This window comes from Chenopodium quinoa, unplaced genomic scaffold, assembly GCF_001683475.1.
Source record: "Chenopodium quinoa cultivar QQ74 unplaced genomic scaffold, ASM168347v1, whole genome shotgun sequence".
Classification (NCBI taxonomy): Eukaryota; Viridiplantae; Streptophyta; class Magnoliopsida; order Caryophyllales; family Amaranthaceae; genus Chenopodium; species Chenopodium quinoa.
In genome coordinates, this window is record NW_018742763.1 from 2,677,822 (window position 1) to 2,695,916 (window position 18,095).

Here is an 18,095-nt window from a genome sequence, read left to right on the forward strand (position 1 = left end):
TCAATAACTTAGCTTGTCTTCAACGGTTTGAGGTCACTTTCAAAGTGGAACACTCAAGTAGTATCCAATACTTGTGAAGATAATGAGTTGCTAAGTTGGCCATAATAACATGAACTCAAGGGTAGAAAAGGAATCTCATTCTTTTCTTTGTTCCTTGTTTCCTATATTTCTTATAGTACATCATCTCATAACTTTAAGAATCGTTTCTTTAAGTTCCTCGACTTTTATACTTTGTTAGGCATAATTAAGCATCTAATGCGCCGCAACACAAAGTTCTATCTTTTCTACTAATTCGTACCTGAATTACTTCATCAATGAGTCCTACTCATAAGTGTATGAAGTGAAAAGATATGTTGGTTTGTCAACTATTGACAATTTTAGAGTTTTTTCAACTCAATGTTTCATGTTTGTCAAAACTACCGAGTATTTTTAAAACATGATATCCAACCGTCCTTTCGGACTTTAGTCGTTTATGAGAAGTTGTATCTTAGAAGTGCCCTTTTCTTTCTTCGAGAACCATTCTCGAAAGATTTCTTGTACCAATCAATGGAAACAATATAATTTGATTAAGAATTCTACTAATATATAAGGGCAAAGTTTAACCATTTATCAAGATCATAATAAGTTTGAAATTCAAAGCATACATGTAAATTTTCAATCTTATTATGCCTCTTATCCACACATTGAAAAATTGTCCCTTTTAGGCGAGAATAAGACGATTCCAAGATCCCAAAAATCAGAAAGTGATTAAGCATGCTTTGGCTTGTCTTAACACTTAATATTTTAGGGTAAGCAATCCAATTGCTAATAGCTCCAAGCTACTCTTGGTTCGATAAAACATCGCATCTAATGCTTCCTTGAAATTTTATCTCCATTGCCATGACATCTAAGGACTTCTTACTGATATCGTTGAGCTTAACCAAGACAACTTGTATACCTAGTATACTTTACGTTCCTAGGGAAGTAGTGATGCCTCTCTTTTGCGTAGCCCATCACATACGCGCATTAGTTCGGTAAGTGCTGTTCTTGGAATGACAAATTTTAGCTCAATATTTTAAGGGACCTAGGGTTTCTATGTTGGTTGATTTAAGTGAACTTAATTAATCATCGCAACATTTGAAATCCTAAACATGCATCTAGCATTCAAATATATATATGTATATATATATATATATATATGTATATATATATATATATAAGCATAACAATATATATAAAGCATAAGATAGGTGCATTTGGCAACTAGCATGACCCCTTTAAATCTTCAAATCTTCAAGGGCCTTCATCTTGGCTCGTCTTCATCGAAACGCCGTCTTAAGACATTTTTGCCAAAATAAAATTACTAGCTACTACGACTAGGATCAATCTAAATATTAAGGTACAAGAATACGCAACGGTACTCAAACCATATTTAGATTTACAAAAATACATAACGGATCGCAGTCCGTATTTACTATCCTAATCGGGCCCCACTAGTTGCCATTTTCACGAAACCTGTGAAACAATATATCTTCCATTCGTCCATTCACTATATGTGAATGGCCCATGCATTTTACAACGAAAAACAAGTAACAATGCACAACACGCGTAAACTAGTAACTAACTTAGGTGGTTAATCCGATTAACGCGCCTAATTAAAACTAGTCAAAGTTGTTAAACATTTTATGTGATTAAGACGCAATTATATCATGCAATTAACGAAGCTCCCACTAAATTCTGCAACTAACTTAATTATCCAATTAATTATGCCGTTTAACCCAAATTTTGTCAAAACTAAAATTTTGCAAGAGCCAGAAAAATCGAGGCCTAGCCTCATTAAAATAATTAAGCCTGTTGAAAATAACTAAATGAAAATAAGACGGCAAAATTTTGCAAAATGCATAGCCCATGCATTGATAAAATCAGCCTACTCTTAACCAAGTGCCTAGCATCCTATCCATGGGTTAGGTTTGCTAGGCACCAAGGCTACGGCTGGGGCTGCTTGGGCGCTGGCAGGATGCCTAGCAAGGCACTGCTACACTTGCCAGCACAAGCACGCATCGCAGCATGCTGCGCATGCTAGCATGCGTGCAAGGTGGTGTGGCTGGGTTTGCTTGGGGCTCCCTGCCTTGCTGCCCAGCAGCCATGCGAGCATCCTAGCAGCCACGCACCACAAGCCACAAGCATACCCTTGCGCACTACTACCCTTGCCACACAACCACAACCCTTGCCAAGGCAGCCACATGTGGGTTGCGTGAGCAGCCCGACTATCCTTGGTGGCGTTTAGGAGATTTTACCTCGATTTGCGTGCTATTATTTCGGGATTTTATTCCCGATATTCGTGTGATATAAAATTAATTCTGAATTAATTTTAGAATCAATTTAGGGAAAAATGAAATTAAAACAAGTCTAACTTAATTAAATTCAATTTAAATAGTGCACAAGCCTAAATTATTCAAGAACCATTCTATAAATTAATTTAGGTCTATCTTGATGCTTCAAAATTGAAGGGCTACACTCATAATTAATTTAATCAAATATAAATTAATAATGAGATTTGACAAAATTAAAGGGTTTAGAAAATTAAACCCTTTCATCCAATGAAATTTTTTTCCAACAATAACTTGTGTAAAATTGAAAAATTACATCTTCCAATATAAAGATTAATCAAAATTCAATCACAAGTTATGAACTTTAAGGACTTTAATCAACACAAAAATGATTAAATCCAAAATTTAATTCAACATGGAATTAAAGATTGGATCTTTGAAATTTTTTAGGGGCTTCAAAATTGCAAGTTCACCATAAACATTCACACTCAAAGCAATTTATTTGCAATAATGTGAAAAATACAAATTTATGTGAAAAGTGAACACACCAAATTAAGCACCAATTATGACTTCATAAACATGCTTAATGAGGTTTATAATTGCAGTAGATTAGGGATGCAACCATACATTTAATCTACCTTCATCATGTAATAATTAATCAAGGTTAAAAGATTTAAAATTTTTTGTCAAAAACGAAAAACCTCTCGGAAAACATATTTCTGGGTGGATTTTGGCTTCTGGAATTATAAAAATACGAGATTAAATAATTAAAACGAGATTAAAAAATTAAAACGAGCTTCTAATCTACTTAGAAAGCATAACCAGAAATTTAAATCCATTACAAATCACCTTAATTAATTATTAGTCACAATAATTAAAGTGAGCGCGGCTCCGATATCGCTTTTGGGTTTCGTAGCGTCCAACGCTACGCGGAAAGGAAAACCACCCAAGACCCGTTCACTAATTAAAGCAACTAAATACTTAATCCATAATTAACAACATAAAGAGAGAAGGAGAAAAGACATTCTTACCCTCGACACGTGCTTCGCTCGCAAATCGAGCTCTTACTTCGAAAGCTCGAGCATCACAATCGTGACCGCCTCCAACGGCTCGTACCCACGAACCCGACCCGAACGGTCCAAGTCCCGAAGGTTAGTCGGGACCCGACCAAATAAAAAACTGGAGTTTTACGAACTTATAGGTTTTCTCACCTAATGGGAGATGCCTCATTGATTTCTACTCAAGTGTCTTCCTATTTGCCCAACACTTGGGTATTTATAAGGTAATGCTACTTGATTTTCCATTCTCCTACCAATGTGGGAGAATTTGCAATTCAATCATAAAATGAGAAGCAATAGGTAATCAACAAGTGTCACATGGTGAGGAGAGGTTAGGTGAGGACCACCAATGGAGGGGGACCATTTCCTTGCTCCCCAAGGCTTTGCTCCAAGCATTGGTCCCCACCTCTCACAAACCGCCACCAGGCAAAGGGAGGAGCTGGTTGCCAGCCTAGCTGGCCAGCATGTATAGCTAGCACGCATCACGCGCACCAGCCAGCACAGCTAGAACATGCGTGCTGCTAGCGAGCCACACATGATGCTAGCTGCTGGGCGCTTGGCGAGGCCCTTGCTGCTGGCTGCCTCCTGCCTGTGCGAGGCTTCTAGCTGCTACTCACTGCTTGCTTCTTGGTGCTGCCATGCGAAGGCACGCACACAAGCAAGCAAGCACAGCGTGCTGCTGCTGCGATGGCACACACGCACACGCACACACGCAGTGGCCTAGCCATGCGATAGTGCTGTGCTATGCGTATGCACGCACGCAAGCACGCATGTGCTGCGATGGTGCTGCCATGCGCCTAGAGCTAGCGATGCACACACACACACAAGCTCCCAGCTTTGCGATGGGGTGTTGTGCGCCTTGCACGCAAGATATGCATAGCATGCACGGTGCGCCTAGCACACACATGGTGCACCTAGCACGCATAGTGCATGCTAGCTCGAGTTAGCCTAACGTCAACTTGGCTAGGCCAATGTGATGCTACACTACGCTCGAACTTGTTGCTTGTTGATTTTTCCCGTCTCGTCAAATTCCAAATTCGACTTGACTTGCGACGCTCGATCTCGACGCTCTAAGCTCGATATCCGACGTCTTTGTTCGTAAAACTCCGACGACTCATCAAATACTTCAGATTGATTCGTCGTCTCGGATCGGTTGTTCGATTGGGTTCGACCCGAAGGGTTCAGTCATGATTAAGCTGTAATATTAATTGTACATTAATATTACTGATCGAAAAAAGCCTCCACCTAGACATTCCGATCACTTGACCTTACTGAAGAATTAGCTTTCCGATAATTCTGAACCCTCTATCGGAATAATACACTTGTTGGAAGGTCACCATTCCTTTCAAAAACTCCATAATTATGCTTAAGGATAATTAAAATATAAGTAGATAAGGGATGCAATAATGCATTTAATTTAACCTTGTAATGCTTGCATTAATCAAGGGTTAAAAAGATTTAAAATTTTCGTTGAAAAACGAAAAAAACCCAAAAATTTGGATTTCAGGTTCGAATTTGGCTTCTGGACAGTTCTCGTAAAGGGTTGAATCTGTTTCAGAATGTCGATTCCACCCAAAAATCACTATTTTTGAGCAAAAATCTGGGTTCGACAGCCAAATCGATAAAAAATACGAGTTTTAAAATAATTAAAACGAGCTTCTAATATAATTAGAAAAGCAAAACCAAAATTTAAATCTTACTTTAAAACACATTAATTAACCAATAATTACAAAAATTAAAAGGAGCGTGGCTCCGATACCGCTGTTGGGTTTCGTAGTGACCCACACTACGCGGAAAGAAACCCGCCAAGACCCGCCCCCATAATAAATGCAATTAACAAGCAAAACATAATTAAAACATAATTTAGGATAAAAGATTATACCTTTGACACGTGCTTCGCTCAACTATGAGCTCTTACTTGAACCCCGAAAATACGAGGTCTCCAACTGGATCGTACCCTCGAACCCGACCCGAGCGTCCTAAGTCTCGAAGGTTAGTCGAGACCCGGACAAATAAAACTATGAGTTTTACGAATCAAGGTTTACTCAAATCAAGAGTTGCCTTTTAATTCCACTCAAGGTTGTTTATTCCCAATACCCATGCCTTTGGTATTTATAGAGAAATGGACCCTTGATTTTCAATCTCCCACCAATGTGGGAGAGTTGATAAATTCAACAATTTATTTAATTCCAAATTAAATAAACAATTAAATCAATCACAACGCGACAAGTGGCACAATTACATGCTAATGGGTGATGCCCAAGGTTAGGAGGGGGGCCATAGCCTTGCTCCCCAAGGCTTAGCTTGGTCCCCACAACCACACACAAACCGGCTTCAAGGAGGGCTGTGTTGGCTGCCAGCTAGCGCTGCCAGCTAGCACCAGCTAGCAGCCTTGCATCCCCAGCCAGGCAGTGTGTGCTGGTGCTGGATGATGCTTGGCGCTGATGCGTGCTAGTGCTAGGCGCTGCTAGCTCGCTATGCTGGCTCTAGCCCTAATACTCCCACGCATTGCCTCAAACATACTCGCATGCTACGCACAACCATGCCAGCCAATCCCTCACGCACGCAAGGCTTAGCATGCGTGCTGCTAGCGAGCCATGCATGCTGGGCTTGGTGCTAGGCGATGGTGCACACGCAAACGCACATGGTGTTGTGCGTGGTGCTAGGGCTGAGATGGCGCCTAGGCATGATGCTAGGGCTGCGATGGCGCTTAGGCATGGTGCTAGGGCTGCGATGGCACTTAGGCATGGTGCTAGGGCTGCGATGGCGCCTAGGCACCCATGGCACGCATGGTGCGCCTAGCACACCATGGTGCACCTAGGTTCATGTTGAGCCAGCCTAGTCTAGCAGTCTACATGGCTAGGCCAGTGCGACGCTATGGCTACGCTCATACTTGTCGCTTGTGATTTTGCAACGCTCGGTCTCGATTCCCTAGGGTCGATATCCGACGTCTGTATTCGTAAAACTCCGTCGACTCATTAAATCCTTTGGAATAATTTGTCGTCTCGGATCGGTTGTTTGATTGGGTTCGACCCGAAGGGTTCAGTTAAGATTAAGCTGTAATATTAATTATACCTTAATATTACTGATCGGAAGCGGCCTCCACCTAGGGATTCCGATCACTTGACCTTATTGAAGAATTAGCTCTGTAATAATTCTGAACCCTCTATCAGAATAATACACTTGTTGGAAGGACACCATTCCTTTCACAAGCTCTCTTTTGTTTTTGTATTTTAAAATTTTTACCTTTATGTACGATCAATCATTATTATTTTTTTTACTTTACAATTTCTTTGGTGATGTTAGGTGAAAAGGATAAGCCTAGAAGAGGACCAACTATGTGCAACAACGTTCATGGACGCAGTGAAGAAGAACACTTGGAAATTTCCTTGAATGAGCATGGACAACCTGTTGGTGCAGATGACAAAACATGTAATGAGTTCACTAGTTTCTTAGGAACAATAGCCCGAAAAGCAAATATCCTACCATTGACTATCAAGTATTGACCCATACTAAGGAACGAGAAGAAAGAAGAACTCTGGGATTATGTCTTGGTGAGCTTATTAAACAAATATGATAGAAATGTTTTATAATTGCTTACGTTGTGTTATTTTGTCCCTCCTACATCTCTTGGTGAGTTACTCATTTCTCTAAAGCGTAGTTGAATTCTAGAGCTTTAATTTTAGTTCAATGTATAATGTGTTAGAGTGTCATGTTTAACTTGCTTTATTGGTATATCTTATTGTAAAAAATAAATTAATAAATAAACCCCCTAACTGTCATTATTGCTATTGATCTACTACGGTTGGCAGGGGCAGCTGCAGGCCTGGCTACTTGTTGCGTCTTCTAGCTACTACTGCATTGTATTGTGACTAAAAAATCATTGAATGTACTAATTAATTAATGCTAGAACTGTGCAACTGCATGGATGCAATAACTATTGTTTATAATTTTGTGTTCTAAGTGGCAGCATAGGTTTCAATGAGTTGTTTTCTTATGTTCTTGATTTGTGATTAAGATTAAGTGGTAGTGAGTTGTTTTGCAATGCTAATTTGATCACTTTTATGTAGTTCCTTTTAATTTTATGTTTTTGGAAATGTGTAGAAGTGCTTATACCCTACGATTTACGAGAATGTACTTAGTATGACAGTTGAGGTTAGAGTCCTTTTTTGTAATAATTAGTCCTTATACCCTACAATTTTTAATATGTTATTATCATAGAGCTAGTCTACTTAGTGGTACAAAGGTGAGATGTAGGGTGTGCAACACTTGTTTTCCTTTATATGTTGTTGAAATTTGGTATAACTTACTTTTTTTTAATTGTGTAGAGACATTATATTGTCCCAATTGAGGCCAAAAAATGGGTTTTGCAAACCATTAGCGCTGCTTGGAGACGATACAAATGTTATTTGAAAATAGTACACTTTCAAAAATATAACAATGATCAAAAAAGGATGATGGAACGACCAAAACGAGTGCCAAAAACAATGTTCAAGGATTTGTTAAAGATTTGGAATGATGACAAATATGAGGTATTTACATCTATATAAGTCTCCTATATTCCCCTCATAACGAATGCATATTTATTGTCTTAAGAAAAAAGTTATTTATTTATTTCACCATCTTAATCTATCAGGAACGACGTATGCAAAATAAAGCAAATCGGTTAGTTGGAAAGGAAAAGAATATTATGCATACTTCAAGCCCAAAGAGTTTTGCTAGGGTTCGATATAAGTGGGTGAGTTTGTTTGTTTTCCCATTTCAAATGATGCACAAATGCAAACAGGAGGATTTACAAATTCTTATATTCAACATTTTCAGATCTTTTCTTTTGATTTTTATATTATGCAAAGTAGGGGTAGATAGTGACTAAGGTCTTTATTATTTTCCTCTGTTTTTTTTTTTGTGCATTTGAGAGATAAACTAAGTTGGGAAATTCTCCACGACAGCTAAAGACACATTAGAAGTCTTCTTCCTTTCACAAAAAATTCATTGAATGTCGAATACCCTATCATTACTATTTATTGCTAGGTCTGGTATCTTATATGTTTGTTTCTAGAGCTTTTTTAGTGTTGCACGTTAATTTAAAGAATGCTTTAGTTTTATCAAACATTAATATATGCCTTATTTAGCTAGTCTTGTAACTTTATGGTAATAGTAGTATGAAATTGTTGTTATCAATTTTCTATTGGTTATAATTCAAGCTAGTTAAATTTCCATTCTTGCATTTGCAAATATTTTTCTAAGGGAAATTATAATTGAGTTGTATTAAAAATAAATAAAAAAATTTGCTGAATAAGTAGTAGATTTCGAACAATGCTACTCTTGAGAACTGGTTTCTACTTGAATTGTGTTTAATATACTTATCATTTTCTATTAATTAGGTGTTTATTAATTATGGGTTAGCCATAAGATTAACTTAATAAGGTTACTATGTGTATTACTCCGTATTAATAAAGAGTAGAGTGCTACTTTACGGAATATATGTTTTGCCGTGCCATCATACGTAATTTTTAGAGGTAATGCTATTGTATAGAATTCTCATATTAAGTTTTGTTATTCTGTAAAAAAATAAATAAATAAAAAATCATCCAAGCCTTGTATCTATTATTTTATACCTTTCTTTTTTGTTAATATCATCATGTTATTAGTTATGTATTTACATTAGGACATTTGAAATACAAAGTAATTTAATTCCCGACTTTTTTAAAAAAAAAATTTCAGGGAGTGAATAGTATGTAGGATGAACAAGATGAAGATGAAGGCAGCGTGTAAGAAGAAGAAGAGGAATGTGACGTCATTGTTCAATTTTGAATTTTCTTTAACATTTTTATTGTTATTTCTTGTTTGGATTTAATTTTTTCTTATATTTATTAGCTAGACTAATATTATAGCGTATAACATACTATGAAACAATAGGTTATTGAGATGAATTTGGTATTGAAAACATGTTAATACTGCTTTTGTTTTTTTTTTTTTTTTACTAATTAATTATATAAATTAGGGATCTCGAGTCAAATGCTTATTACATGTTTTAATGATAAAAATTTTTCTTATATAACAAATTCACAAGAATACTACATATTTCACTCTTTCATTATTATATAGCAATGTATTACAATCGGAAAAAAAAATAGCCAATTTATTCTAGTTATTTAATTTTATATAACAACTTTTAAAGTGTTGTCTTTAAAATATTTGGCAACACTTATGGATTATTGCTAGCAAATACAACAAGTGAAAAGGTTGTTGCATATTATGACATAAGGTGACAATTTTGAATTGTCGTTTAAGATGGCAACAATTTTTATTTGTTATCTTTGTTGAACTGTTGCCTTAGGTATTATTTTACCTTGACTTTTAAAATTGTTGCCTTTGAACTAAAAACTGTTACCTTATGAATAGACAACGGGGGCATAAATTACGCCTCATATGTGTTGCCTTAGGTACAAAGAAACACTTTTTTAATATTAGGCAATGGTTTTTCACTATTATCTTAGCTTCATTTTGTTGTAGTGAGGTCAATCGCCATAAAAGGACCTTTTGTGCCACCTTTTTTATAAAAGGACCTTCTTCACTATGTCGGCCACTTAAGAGGAGCTTTCTCGCAAATTTTCCATACAATAATAGTGATGATAATATAATTTTGAAGTATGAAAAAGGTACTCTTGTCTTAGTAGTGATGACAAGAGTACGACTTTTCCATACTCTTGTCATGACTATACAGTACATAAAGAGTATGTATTTTGTATAATTATACACTATACATGTATTTATATATGAGACAATGTCTAGAAATAACTATGGAAATGACAAGGAATAATGACTATGGCCAAGTTATGGAAATGTCCAAAACTTGATAGCACTTGACATCCCCAGCCCGCGTATTTCCCAAAATTAAATTGCGGTCGTCTTTAACCTACCCACCCTTGAAAAAACCCTAATCTTTGCAACTACACTCATCCATGGAGATAAAAAATTAAACCCCCCAAAAAACTTGATAAACTATTCTATAAACCCTAAAAATAGCCTCTGCAATTCAATGAGTAAATCTCTGTTCCTCATTATGAGAATAAGTGTTTCTTATAATGGCCTTTCTGAAATTAAAGTGATGTCTTTCACTTCCTGGGATGCTGAATCGGATTCGCCTATGTGTTAATTTGCTGAGTGGTGCTGAGTGGGGACATCCTTGTGTCAATCTGTTTAACGGATGGCGTTACATTGTTGAGGTTAGGCAGGAAAATATTCACACATCACATCTTTACACCATCTTCATACATCTTCTAGTTGAACAGCTTCCAGACCCAATTTCCAGACCCAGTTGATTTAGTAGGTAGTTTTCTGTTCTCTTTCTTTGTCGCTTCTTCTAGTCGTGAGTTTTTTTATGTTCAATGTACATCTTCGAATTAGCAGGTTGTTTTCTATTCTCTTTCTTCGTCGCTTCTTCTAGTCGTAAGTTTTGTTCTGTTTTAGGGTGTTGATGCAACAACATTTCATGAAATTGAATTCATAATTGCGACCAAAATCAGAATAATTTTGAAAGTACGTTGTCATTATGTTAATAAAAAAAAGTGGCTTGGGGGTATGTTAACGAATTGGTTCACAACAGAAACGAGACTTCATAAATTTAGGGACTTGAGAATGGAACAAAGGGCAGGGAGACTCGTCCGTCTCCCAAAGAGAGATGCGACGGTGGTGAAGAGACAATTATCTCACGCAGGCGGATCTCTCTCTAGATATCTATGGATCTCTAGAGAGAGATGCGAAAGTAATAGCCTTATGTTATGGCCGCTCCCCGACTTACGGCCTTTACGCTACTACTACTGTTACTGTGAGCGGTTCAAATTCCAATTTTGTTGATCTTTCCCAATCATTCTGGCCGGAACTTGTACGCAGCACTTGTTAAAGGTTTAGAACTCTTTTTTTATCTGAATCTAAAGGACAGGACCTTACCCTATTCTCGAACCCTCCGCGGAGCTCTACCCTGCCCGCATTTCCTTTTTTTTAAGGGGGTCGCAGAAATATCTCCACCTCCTATTATGAGGTTGAATGCCTCTGTTAAAATGGGTGGTTTGAGGTTACTGGAAAATGGCTGAATGATGTAGTTGAAAATGCAATTTATACTTTTTGATAATGTGTTATCTTCGTATGCTTTGAAACAAATCCCTCTGTTGATTTGTGTTAATTTTTGAAATTTGGTTGTATTACTTTGTTGGTTGTTCAATTGGTTGGTTGATTTGTGTTGGTTGGTTGTATTTTTGTGTTGGGTTGAATTTGTGCTGTGAAAACGTGTTGTTTGGTTGATTAACTGGTTTAATTTGTATTGTAATTATGTTGGTGTTTTGTATTAATTTGTATTGTAATTATGTTGGTGCTTTGTATTTGAAGGGTGAATTTTTTTTGATGGAGAAGACTGATATTATGGAAATGGAAACTGAAGGCGTTATTAGGGGCAGTGAGGTTGGTGTCGGTGATTGTGTCAATGTCATTAAGTTTAGGAGTAAAGTTGATATGGAGGAGGAGGAGGGCAATGATATGGAGGGTATAGAAGACATAGTTGTTGCAGATAGTTGTGCTGAGGGTGTTGGTGTAGGTGCAGTTGACATGAATGTGAATGTTAGGTATTTATCCCCAGTGAAAACAATTCATACGACTCACATTGTTGTTGGTAGTAATGAAATGCGTGTAATTGTTGAGGAGCATAAGGAAGGGATGGTGTTCCGGTCTTGGCACGAGGTTGAAGCCTACTACAAGGAGTATGCTGAGAACATGGGGTTTGGAGTGTCAAGGGTTCAAGGCGTAAATTCTAAGATGGCGGACAAACAAAGAATCGCAAACACGTGGAAGTGTGAGTGTTGGGGTAAACCCTACATGAGGGCTAGGAGGGAAGCGAATAAGAGGGCAAAGGCAATGGGTGTTGGAGATTCAGGTGGTTTAGTTGATGGGGTGGTATGTGAGGATGAGTTAAGTCGTAGGAAGAGGACTTCGAAAAAGTGTGAATGTGAGGCCCGTGTTTATGCTAAAGTTAATGAACATGGCATGTGGGTGGTGAAGACTGTGCACTTAGAGGATAATCACAAGATTGATTCGGCAAATTCTAAGCTTGTGAAGGAGTACCGCATGAAGCAAATGACCTCAAAAGTGAAGAAGAAGTTGATGGATTTCTATGATCAAGGTGTACCAATTTCTCAAATAAACAGTTGCATGGCAACCGAACAAAACGGTAACATGGCTCTCACCGTCAAAGATTTACAACATGAGGTGTACAAGGCTAGGCGGTTGAAGATGGTTAAATGGGACTCGGTGGCAATGATGGAGTACTTTGAAAAAATGCAATCCAACAACTAAATTTTTTTCCATGCTCAACGTTTGGATGAAGAAGGGAGGCTTAAGGATGTATTTTGGGTGGATGCAAAAATTAGGGTAGCTTATGAGGACTTTGGTGATGCGGTTTTCTTCGACACAACATACCTAATGAATGAGTACGAGCTCCCATTTGCGAACTTTGTTGGTGTGAACTACCATGGGCAATCGTTGTTGTTGGGATGTGCTCTTGTTTCACATGAAGACTGCGATACGTTTGCGTGGATATTTCGACAGTGGCTAGCTTGCATGAACAACTGAGCTCCTAAAGCCATTTTGACCGACCAAGCGGCAGCTGAAGTGATGCCAAACACGGTGCATCGTTGGTGCATATGGCATATCATGAGCAAGATCCTTGAGAAACTTGGCAAGTGTGCACGGTATGTTATGATATTCCTCCTGCCTTATAAATTAAAATTTGCTATGTTGAATACAAATCTGCACAAGGGGGGCGGGGGCGGGGGGGGGGGGGGGGGGGGGTTGAATAGGAGAGGATGAAAAATTTCCGCAAATCTCAAGGTCTTGAGATCAATTTCATAGGAAGAATAAACTAATTCACTTATTAAACAAAGACTTTGAAATTCAAGTCAAAGTTGATAGACAGCCTTTTGACTTTTCAACAAATTGTAAAATTGCGAGTTAAACTGTTGTTCTGCTGTTATGTACTCTAACCTTGCTCATTTTTGTCTAGTTACCAAGAGTTCATCAACCCCCTCAAAGAGCTGGTGTATGAGAGCTTTGACCCCGAGGAGTTTCATATCCGATGGGCAGAGTTTATAGCTGAGTATAAGTTGGAGGACAATGAATGGCTACAGAGCCTACACAAAGAGAGTTGTATGTGGGTGCCTACTTACATGAAAGAGTTTTTTTGGGCTGGTATGAAGACCACACAAAGGGTGGAGAGCATCAATCGGTTTTTCGATGGCTATGTTAACCGCAAAACCAAACTACATGAGTTTCCTCAAAAGTATTGCATGGCCTTGGATCAACGCGTTCGAGATGAAGTGAGTGCAGATGAGCGTTGCTCGAAGTACCTTAGGAGGTTGGTTAGTTTCTTCAAAGTGGAAAAAATATTTCAAAAGTTATACACAGACATGTTTCAAGAAGTTCAAAAGGAGTGTACGAGAATGATGTATTGCAACGTCTGAGGACAGAAGGTTTTGTCTGAAAACCTTATTCAGTATTCAGTGGTCGATCGTGTATGGATAATACCTCCCGGTGCTAGTGAGGATGTCATTACAGATAGGCGAAGAACCTACAATGTTACTTTGTTTCCAATTACAAAGGAGGTACAGTGTGACTATAGGAAGTTTGAGACAAGCGGCATACTTTGCAAACACTGTATTAGGATTCTCGATGAAAACTTGGTTAAAGATCTGCCAGAGAAGTACATTGTATCCCGTTGGCGGAAGGACATACCTCGAAAGCAAACTAGGGTGAAGGTGGCCTACCATGATCCGGGCGACACGGTTATTGTGAAGAGATTCAACAAAATGATGGGAAAATTCGAGCCCTTGTATGAAACCGCTGCCATGGTGGATGATCAAATGGTCCATATGGTAATTGATACACTGTCGAAGCTTCAATTAGCTGTTAATCACCATAGGGACAAGAAGAGTCAAGAGAATGTTCCTGTAGTTAGTACACTGTCATCAACAGGTGAAGACATAACGATTTCCTCAGTTAGGAATCCTGCTCCTACTGCTCCTGCAGAGCCTAGAGACCCCCATCCAGCTGCCATGGACCCTATTATCAAAGACCCTATAATTAAGAAAAGGAAAAGGGGTAGGCCAAAGGGTTCAAGGCACAAAACGTTAGCTTAAACTGGCTACAAGAAAACAAACAAGAATAAGAAGCCTAGTCCTGTTAAGATTTATGCTTTGTTTTATGTTCAATAACTGCTTATCCTTTTATTATTTTATTCATTCTCTGACTGCTGTTATATCTATATCATATAGGATGCTGAAGATGGTGTTGGTGTTGAGGAGGATGCAGGAAATGGTGTCGAGGAGGATGCAGGAAATGGTGTTGAGGAGGATTCAGGAAATGGTGTTGAGGAGGAAATGGTGTTGCGGGAAATGGTGTTGAGGAGGATGTAGGAAAAGGCAGGAATGGCAGAACTAGGTAAAACAAAGGGGGAGACAAAAAGGAAGGGCATTCCAATCAAGGGGAAGGCAAGTACGTCTTCTTAGTGATTATTTATATCACATTTAACTAATGATCGATGAGTGACCATTTAAGTTTGCTGCACATCGCACCTCACAGGTGAAGCAAAAACGTCTTGATGAACTACTGGCCGATGAGTGACCATTTAAGTTTGCTGCAGCAAAGGTACTCTAATTTACTTGAATTTTAGTGTGATTGGTGATTCCATATTGGTTACCGCCTTTAAATTAATGTATTCTGAATGCAGACTCATGATTAAATATGAAGACTCTGAGTATAGAAGAAACAGATATAGCTTGTTGTTACGGGAGCATATGAAGACCGGTTATTGTGTGAGCCTGTTGTTTAGTTTGTATCGGGAATTATCTGTTTGAAAAACAGACAGATATTGTATGAGTATGACAACTTTCCGCAAATATAAATCTCAAGATCTTGAGATCAGTTTCAAGGCAAAAGATTGAATACACTGATTCAATCCAAAGCTTTGAAATCCAACTCAAAGCTTGTAAAACTAGTGAGTTAAACTGAAATGTGATTATAAACATTTGAAACATGTGAAACAAAATCAACAATGAGATGTTCAAAGAAATTTTATTGGGTTAGAGTATGACAAAATTTGCAAACATGTAAAAACAAAAGCATAGCATTTGCAAACATGTAAAAACAAAAGCATAATAAGAACAACAAGATGTTCAAAATAAGTGGCTCCATTACAAAGTGGCTATACAGTTTATCCCAATGACATGGTAGTGACAAACCCCAAAAGATGATCAGTGATTTGTCACACACCAAAAACTACCATGACATTGTGATCCTAATATAAGTAACTAAAATAAGAATAAACTTAGAAAAAAGCTTTACATTAGCAGCTTCTCACAACACAAACCAACAAGCTGCACCCCCCCTCCCAAGACAGCCTAGTGCTCCTTGAAGAGTAATGGAAACCCATCAAAGTAAGCAGTCATATCCTTGTTGAGCCAAGCATGAAGATCGCGACCGTTGTTGTAGATGAGATCATTGAGAACCCACTCATTGACGGAGGCCATGGGCCCATGAAAGGGTTGGAGGTTAGCCAAGTGACGAGTGCGCCACCACAGCCTCCACTTCTTGTAGACTTGCTTTACATTCCCCCGACTCAGCCAGTCAACCTTTAAGAAGATGTGGATGCAAAGGAGGTCGAGGTTGCTGAAGATGGGGTGGGCATTTGATCAAGCGTCCGTACCTGGAAAAATAAAAAAACAAAACCCCATATTTTAGTACCTTCAAACCCTAGTGATGGCGAAATGAGGAAGATCAAGACAAAAAACAGGAAAATACCAGACACAATATAGCACATGCAGAAATATAAGCATGATCAGCCAATTCCCTAGATAATTCCCCCAAAATAATTTCTAAAGTCATGATCAGCCACCCACAACAACAAAGAACCATTAAAAATAAATAAAAAAAAATTGGCCGAAAATCAAAACCCCATAATTCAGTACCTTCAACCCCATTTACGGCGAAATGAGGAAGATCAAGAAAAAAATAGGAAAATACCATACACAATATAGCACATGTAGAGAAATAAGCAAAATCAAAATGTTAAAAACAAAAAACGGAAAAAACCCATAATTTAGTTTCCAAAACCATTAATAGCGAATTGAGGAGGAACAAAAAATAGGAATATACCTTTAGGAGAATTAAATTTTTGTAGTTCGTCTTGCTTAGATTCTCTAGCACAATCCCATATTAATGGCGATGCGTGAAGAGGGAAGAAAGAGGTTTTTTTCCCTTTGAAACAAGTATTTTCTTTTCTAAAAGGTGAATTGGCGAGGAAGACGAAACAAAAAGAGGGATGGAATATGGAAAGCCATTAACCTTTCCAATTCTCGCGCCAATCTGCTAAAGGAAATGATGTCGTTTCGATTTTCGATGCCATCTTTTTTTTTTTAATTTTTTTTGTTTTATAAAAATCTTTCCATTTACTTTTTTATTTTTATTTGTAAAACCTTTCCATATACTTTGGTTTTTCTGTCTTAAGAGTTTGACAATTAGATTTTATTGCTTAGATTTTCGATGCCAGCTTTTCTTTTTTATTTTTTAATTTTGTTTTTTTTAAATATTTCCATTTTTTTATATTTTTTATTTTTAAAACCTTTCCATATTCTTTGGTTTTTTTGTCTTAAGAGTTTTATAATTAGGTTACCTTCCCTAAAATTTGTCCCATTTGTCAGATTTAAGCTAAAGGAAGGATTGGTATTGTAGGGTATACTAAGATCATCAACGACAATCCCAAATTTATGTCTTTTAAGAAGTAGTAATCATAAATTAATACAGAGTATTTCTTTATTTATTAGTTCATACAAAGTATTAATTTCTTGTTCACATTTCCATTAAGATTTCATTCTTGATACGTAAAGTAATCTTATGTAAACTTGCCTAAGGGAGAGATTATTAAATATTCGGGAAGTTGTTAGATTAAATCTTTTAAAACACGTGAATGATTCATGTAAAGGAATTGATATATTTATATTGTATCATTTGCATTTTGATACATGCATAGGATGAAGTTGAGTCACTTCCCTATAAATCAAGTAAATAATTTATATAAACGAATTCATAGTGATATAACAAAGAAATGTAACTAATTGGAATGTGTTAAAGAGTAAGTTTTTTAAATCTTGTGAATTGTTTACACATAGGAATTCATAACTTTATGTAGCAGTGATAGCACCATCCACGTTTTGCTTTGTAAAGAAAATTGGTTGAAAGATGGTTAGGATTAGCGCACCTTCTTTTTAAAACCACATGAATAACATTATCATAAAGGAATTCATATATTGATTTATATCGTGCCGCCCACATTTACATCTCTAAATCACGTGTAGGGTTTACATAAAGAAATACAGTTTTGGAACTTGTATCATTAACATTTGAATACAATTATTATATTTGGTCTGTTGTTTTATATTGGGTTTACATAAAGCTTTGACTTTTCAACAGATTGTAAAATTGCAAAGTTGACTTTTCAACAAATTATAACACTGCGAGTTTAACTGAAATGTGATTATAAGAATTTGAAACATGTAAGAAAAATCATATATGAGATGTTCTAAATAAGTGGCTTCATTCATACTTCTTATGTTCCTAATTAGATGACACGTTTCTTTTATCATGTTTGCCAACGCACAATTTTAAGAATTTATTATCTCCATTA

At 37.2% G+C, this 18,095-nt stretch overlaps 1 protein-coding gene across 1 annotated transcript; it reads left to right on the plus strand.

The window, feature by feature from the left end:
• The first annotated feature begins 10,497 nt into the window (after nt 1–10,497).
• On the plus strand, nt 10,498–14,829 carry LOC110724383 (protein FAR-RED IMPAIRED RESPONSE 1-like). The gene is made up of 6 exons (XM_021903802.1): nt 10,498–10,596; nt 11,756–12,684; nt 12,790–12,945; nt 13,422–13,776; nt 13,885–14,412; nt 14,689–14,829. The coding sequence occupies exons 1-6, from the start codon at nt 10,498–10,500 to the stop codon at nt 14,827–14,829; spliced, it is 2,208 nt and encodes a 735-aa protein (XP_021759494.1).
• Nucleotides 14,830–18,095: the final 3,266 nt, after the last annotated feature.

Bases quoted from the DNA above. Each gene is read 5' to 3' on its own strand.
- LOC110724383 (XM_021903802.1), top strand. From the start codon at position 10,498: ATGCTGAATCGGATTCGCCTATGTGTTAATTTGCTGAGTGGTGCTGAG. The intron at 10,597-11,755 runs GTTAGGCAGGAA...TTGTATTTGAAG, and splicing joins GATGGCGTTACATTGTTGAG to GGTGAATTTTTTTTGATGGA. The intron at 14,413-14,688 runs GTTAGGAATCCT...TATATCATATAG, and splicing joins AAGACATAACGATTTCCTCA to GATGCTGAAGATGGTGTTGG.